The following is a 7014-nucleotide window of genomic DNA, read 5'->3' as shown; positions in this document are numbered from 1 at the left end:
ATGCAACAATTTCATCACCAAAACTGAGATCATGAACTCTACATCTGTCATCCACAAATTTGACTACAAGTCTAAGTCTAGCAAGTGTGAAGACAGACAAAAGATTCTTCTTGATCCCAGGTACATAAAGTGAATCAACAAGTGTGAAAGAACTGCCATTAGCAGCAGTAAGCACAATCTTTTCAACTCCCTGAACCGGATAAGAGGCATTGTTGGCACAAGTGATTGAATTCCCATGAGGGACAGACTCAAGAGAGGTGAACAATTCACGATGTGAGGTAATGTGCTCTGTAGCACCACTGTCAAAATACCACACATGTGAATCTACAGCAACTGACAAGCATGCATCATGGACAACAGGATTGTAAGTGCACTCTACGCTAAAATCCCATTCTGCATCAACATCAGCTTCACAGTCTCCTTTCATAGAAGACTCAACAATGGCTGCATTTGTAATGGAACCAGCATTTGCAGTGGAACCACCCTCTTTCTTATTAGCCTCTTTGGACTTCAACGTAGGACACTGCTTGATCAAGTGATCATTAGTTTTACAATAATGGCAACGCATCTTCTTTTTGCCCTTATCACCAGAATTGCTAGACGAAGTGCTGCCAACAGAAGCATTGGGAACTGAAGTTTTGCCACTTGCAGCAAAACCATAAGAAGTGGCTGCGTTGCTGTTACCACCCTTTCTTTGAGAAGCAATAAAAGCCTGTTCAATTGCATGCTATCTAGTCCTATTTTTTTTGGAAAGCGACTCTTGCAACAACAATGTGCTTAATGCATCAAACTTGACAACTTCAGGATTTCCTTGGGTCATAAGTCTCCAAGTACTAGCAAAAGTCTGATAAGAATCTGGTAAGGCATCAAGAACAGTCTGCACAAGGGAACTATCTGAAATGACTTCACCTGCAGAAATAAGTTGCTCATTGATATCCTTGACACCAACAAGGAAAGTGTCCATATCATCTTCCTCACGCATAATCTTCGATTCCAGCTCTTTACGTAGCAAAGCAATTTTAGCCTCATTGCGGCTTGCATAAAGACCTGCTAGAATACCCCAAGTTTGTTTTGCAGATTTTGCTGAATGAATATGAGGAACAATGGTGCGCTTCATAGAAAATGCAAACAATGCATGAGCCTGCGCATCCTTTACATCTCACCGAGATTGTTCTGCGTAGGAAAAACAACTCTAATAGCAGTAATTTTTTGCAGCAAGACCTGCGACATTCTCAACATCACCTGCATCCTCAGAACCAGGACGTACATCAATGCCCTGCATAATATTCCAGACGCCCTTTGACACAAGAACATGTTGCATCATGTAAGACCACATAGGGTAATTGTCCCCATCCAACCTATCCTCAGCAGCAAACATCTTGAACACATCTGTGTTGTTGTCAGCCATGGTAAATGCTGCACCTGATGTGAAAACTACCCGTAAAGAGGAGAAACAAAGTGGGAACAACACGTGCTATATAGCACAAACCGTAGAAGAATGTAAGGCACATGTTATGAAGAAAACGACACTAACAAAAATTCTGCACAAAATGACAAAATTACCTATGCAGACCTGCGTAGTGGAAACGGAGGCCCAAATGAGCCCGAATCAAAAATATGAGCAGACTGTGCTCTATGAGCTCATCCGAAATATTTGTTGACCTGCGAACGCTCGCCAATCCTCATTGAAATCGGAGAAAGTGAGCAGGCGTGTGCTGGAGCAGCTGGCGACTAAGCTCGGGAGGATGTAACCTGCTCTGATACCAATTGTTGGAATTAGGGTTGCAGAGAAACGCACACAGCTTGGAGAAGACAAAGGAAGCTCAAGGCACACAATGGAGAGTGTGTTACTTAGTGTGTAATGGAAAGATAGATAGCCCTAGAGTGATGGGCGTATATACAATGCTCGGGGGAAAAAACCTCCTAAAGAGGGAAAAAATGCCCCGACGGTCCTAGTGTGTTCACACACATCACTACCACATGTATATGGTAACAAAATGGAGTCTACGAATGTGTTTTATGTTGCACAAGCCACTCTATGTTTAGGGAGTTCATTGCGAGCTAAATTGCTAGTCAATGGTAAAGTGTCACATATGTGGATCCTCGATTCATGTGCATCTCTTCATGTGACCCCACATAGGGAGTGGTTTACTCATTATGAAGAGAGTGTTGGTTTCAACACATTCGGTAACACTTATGCTTGTGACATAATTGGCATTGGTGACATTACTGCGGTTTTGTTGACTGGCGTCAGATTTGTCATTCACAATGTTTGTCGCTTGTTCGTCGTCACATGCCATGTTTGACTCACAATTTGATTTCAATTGGTAGACTTGATGACTTGAGTTATAAAGCCACTTTCCATCAGCAACCCTAACATATATCCAAAGGCGCTTGCTAGTGGTTCTAAAGTTGGCTCTTTGTAACCTCTTTATGTATCTAACAAAAAGATTGTTCTTTCGTAACTGAGCTGCCAAATGTCCGTTTGTGGCATTGCCCATTGGGACATATATCCAATAAGGAATGGAAACTCTTTCTCGTTTCGGTTAGTTGCCAATCTTATCTTTTTTTTTCGTAAGCACTATCAATATGGAAAGCAAATATGTGCTTCTTGTAATGTTTCACTTAAGAAAGATAGATGGCCCTTAAAGCTTGTACATAGTGATGTATGTGACCCCATGCCGACTAGGTCTCTTGGTGGCACATCTTATTTTGTGACTTTCATAGATGATAGAATACATTGAAAAGAACTAGAGACACCAAAAACCATCGGATTTTATATTACCCAAACTTCTTTACAAACATGATTATTTACAAACAATATTCGATGTATCGGATATAATGGGGAAGGTTGCCGGGGATGATATGATCCTCCCACTCCTTAGCATCAACTTGTAAAAATAAGATCCACTCGTTGACCACTACATAGGAGGCAAGAACTTAAGAGAAAGAGCACGAAATGAAACCCTTAATGACTTTGGGACAAAGGACCAGAGAAATGATCATATGCCCGGCCATACTAAGATAAGGTAGAAGCGTGGGTATTTTGCCCAAGCACGTTTTTCACTTCCCTTGTACGTTTTTCACTTCCCTTGTAGTGCTATCCAAGACTTACGACCTCCACTCTTCTCTCCCAATGGCTACCCCTTGGCACCTCAGCGCCCTTCAGCTCTCCCTTTGACTGTGACCTGTCACCCTCTCACCTAGTGCCTCCAGCACAACCCCTTTCCCTCCTTCAGACTCGCACGGTCTGTCTCCTTCCACCTTCTCTTCCACAGCTCGATCTCCTGTAGCTTCTCGACTCTTGACCTCCCTCACAAGGTGCTGCCCTTCGACTTGCTCCATATGGACATACTCACCCTATCCTCTTTTACTCGCCCTGTCCCTTGTGAGCCCCTTTTCTGATCCCTCCTTTCAGATGATGATTTGGTCGAGCATGGCGATGTCTCATGCTTCTCAAAGCTTTCCTTGACAACTAATAGCATAGGCAATCAACGGTAGCTTATGGTGAGCTTTCCTTCTCATTCGCCTGACATGGCCCGCCACCTTCTGACAACCTCTTTTGCTCACCCTTTTGCTGTCGAGCCCGGCTTTTCCTTTCCTCTACTGGAGGCTTGCCCCGCCTTTCTACTGATGGCTCTCGGGTGCCCTCCACCCGGCCCCTCTGCTCTGTTCCTTAATAGCGTGCCCGCCCCACCCTCTTCTCTCACTGGCGGGTGACCTCCATGGAGGCTTTCAGCATGGCCCTCATGCGTGGCGTGCTTCCCTTTCCCTCTCTCGATCTTTGAGGTCTCTTGGGATAGTTTCCTACGACGCTAAAATCCTCTTCTTCTTCTCGGCCTTGGCGCCGCCAGCTAGCCCATCTCGTTGACTTTTCGAACCAATAAAAAAAAATTTATTTACCTCTTAAAAATCAAACCAGGAGCTGCTTCCCACCAAAACCAGTCTCCAGCGCTCAGTGAAATGCCTCCTATCCAGAATATACATCTATTATTGTCTTCTCGCAAAAACTTCCACTCAGTAGACACTTACAGAGTCAGTACTACCCTGTGTTGTAGGAAACAGCTGCTGCTGAATGGGGGGAAACGCGTTTCTCCGTTTCTGGCCAGGTCTTGCGTTTTCTCTGGCCTCAAAACGTGTTGAAACGGCTACTTTATGTTCTAAAAAAAAACGTAAGGTTAAATGTTTAATTTGCCTGCCTCTCTCTTTCAGCGTGTTTGAACTCGGCTCCCTTGATAAAAAATGAGCCCTCTTTTAAGAAATAAGCGAGCCCTCTTATCCACTGTTGCTTGAGAAATACAAAACGTATTCCAAAGACTTTCTCTGCACAACACTCTGAGAGCTCCAAAGCTTCACAGAAGTCTCCTCTCTGCGCGAGTGCAAGCAAAGAAAGCTTCCATGTGTACGCATTAATGAAAGAGGAAGACCCTACGGCTGCGAGCACTTGTTTTTGTTTCAATTGCGTCCCGCGAGCAATCATTTTTGACCCGTGTAAGTGTCCTCTCAAGCTAAAATTTTCTTTTGGTTTTGATGATGCGATCAGAAAAAGGGCCTTGAAGCCCAAGTGTATCAAAGTTCTTTTGTAACCGGAGTGGGCTTGTTCGAAATGCAAAGAGCCAGACTCTTATTTGGCTAAACAAAAACGAGAGCGAAGAGTACCAATCTTTCGCAGATAAAAGCCAACATGTTCGTGTCAGCTGTCGCTAGCTCCAAGCCTTCTCCGGCTGCAACACCCGCACCCAGCTCCAAGAAACCATTCTTGGTTATGCCATTTACACAGGAAGCGCCATCCGAGCAAGAACCTCTTTGGAAGTATGTAAATGAAACAAGTTGCTTCAATGTAGGTGGTAGCAAGAAATGGACTTGCTCTATTTGCCAGGAAGGTTGCTCAGGGTCATACTCACGAGTGCATGCCCACTTGCTTGGTATCAAGAAGCAAGGTATTGGCATCTGCAAGAACGTTACCATGGCTGAAAAAGCCTCCATGACACGGGAGGATCACAATAGTGCCAAAAGGAAGCAAAAGATTGCCAGCACCAATCCTTTGCATACAAGAGAAAGGCTCAGGATACCATCTTTGGAAGGTATTCTCAATGCCTCATGTAGAGAAGATGTGGACAAGGCAGTGGCTATATGTTTTTATGCATGCGGATTGTCTTTCTCCCTTGCTCGTTCTCCATACTTTTTAGATATGGTCTCTGCAATTGAAACTTTTGGTAAAGGATATAAGCCTCCCAACTACGAAGAGTTGCATACAACACTACTACAGCAAGAAAAGGCAAGATTAGAGAGAAGTCTCATACCTGTAGAGTGTGCTTGGCAACATTATGGTTGCTCTCTTATTTTCGATGGGTAGACAGATACAACCAAAAGACCATTGATTAATTTTGTGGTTCCAGTCCAAGAGGAATAGTATTCAAGGGCTCCATTGATACTAGTGGCAGTTCTAAGACATGGGAGTTTATAGCAGATGCACTTAAGAAAGTTATCAAAGAGGTTGGTGTTGATCAGTTGTGCATGTTATCACTGATAATGCGGCAAATTGCAAGCTTGCAGGACAGATTGTGGAGGGAGAGTACAAGCATATCTTTTGGACTCCTTGTGCAACGCATTGTCTGAACTTGCTTTTGAAGGATTTGAACAATCAAGTGGTTGGAGCAGCCTGTAACAAAGGGAAAGGAAGTTCAACAGTTCACCACAAATCATGATGCAACTTGAGCCATGTTTGGTGAGAACTCCAACCTCAAGCTAATTAGACTGGGAGATACCCGTTTTGCTTCACATTCCTTGATGCTGTATATATTGGTGAGGGTTAAGACTGCTTGAAGCACTTGGTGACATGCGAGGATTGGGATGCCTGGAAGTGTCAGAATGAAGATGCAAAAGTGATAGAGAGGAGCATTTTGTCTTCTAGCTTTTGGGAGGACACTGAGTGGTATGTCAAGGTGTGTTGGCCAATCATGGCAATGTTGCTTATGGTTGACATGGATGAAGCATGCATGGGTGTAATTTTTGAAGGCATGGATCAGATGGTAGAAAAAATCAAGGAGATTTTGGCAGAGGAGGTGGATGGCGAAGAGACATTTCAGCAGATGAATGAATTCATACAAGCACGGTGGTTGATGATGCATACTCCTCTTCATGCAACAGCTTTCCTCTTAAATCCAAAGTGGTTTTCAAAGTCACCTAACAAGGATGGTGAGGTAATGAAAGGATGGAAGGCCACACTCAACAGAGTGGGAAGGAGTGCTATGGAAAGGACACAACTAAAAGCACAACTCTTTATGTACATTGGATTGCAAGGGAGCTTTGGGAATCCTGAAGCTTTGGATGACATGCAGAAGCTTTCAGCAGTTTCTTGGTGGAAAAACTATGGGGAAGACACCCCCCTTCTTCAAAGATTGGCTATAAAGATTTTATCCCAGGTATGTAGTGCTTCCGCATGTGAGAGAAATTGGTCGACATATGGTTTTATACATTCCATCAAGCGCAACCGTTTGCATCATGAAATGGATGATGACTTGGTATATGTACATAGCAATTCAAGGTTACAATCCAGGAAAGAAGCCTCTTTTGTTTCAGGGTCATGTTGCTTTTGGGATGTGGAAGAGGACTTGATAACGGAAGGCCAGATTGAAGTGGAAATGGATGTTGAAGTTGGTGATGCCGAAGCTGTGTAACTGCTCTATGTATGATGTATTGACCATTTTCATTGATGCTTAATATGAAATGCGGTTGTTGCCAAGAGACTTTATGTGTCAAGTTTTTTGCTTTTGATTTATGTAGATTATGGATCTAGTTATTGTTTCATCCCTGTGTTGATGCAGATCTTTTTAAAATGTTTGCTTCATTGTAGGTGTCAATATACGTTTGAATTTTTATGTTGTTGGCTACTCTCAAATGGGTGTACCCCGCCATTTCCTTGTTCTATAGAATGCCATTTCTGTTCATTTTGACAGGTCGATGTTTCCAGTTTGGAAATGTTTTGTGCAACACAAGTACTACCTCTTCCGA

The 7014-nt window shown here is 43.4% G+C and overlaps 1 protein-coding gene across 1 annotated transcript; it reads left to right on the top strand.

The window, feature by feature from the left end:
- Positions 1–5704: 5704 nt before the first annotated feature.
- LOC147441498 (uncharacterized) lies at positions 5705–6680 on the top strand. Its single transcript, XM_086483730.1, has 2 exons — positions 5705–5728; positions 5829–6680. Exons 1-2 carry the CDS (start codon positions 5705–5707, stop codon positions 6678–6680), a joined length of 876 nt encoding a protein of 291 aa, XP_086339856.1.
- Positions 6681–7014: the final 334 nt, after the last annotated feature.

The sequence above is a fragment of the Adiantum capillus-veneris genome, chromosome 15, assembly GCF_014529385.1.
Source record: "Adiantum capillus-veneris isolate H3 chromosome 15, ASM1452938v2, whole genome shotgun sequence".
Classification (NCBI taxonomy): Eukaryota; Viridiplantae; Streptophyta; class Polypodiopsida; order Polypodiales; family Pteridaceae; genus Adiantum; species Adiantum capillus-veneris.
The sequence above is the reverse complement of the archived record's forward strand: the minus strand, read 5'-3'. Positions and strand labels throughout refer to the sequence as shown.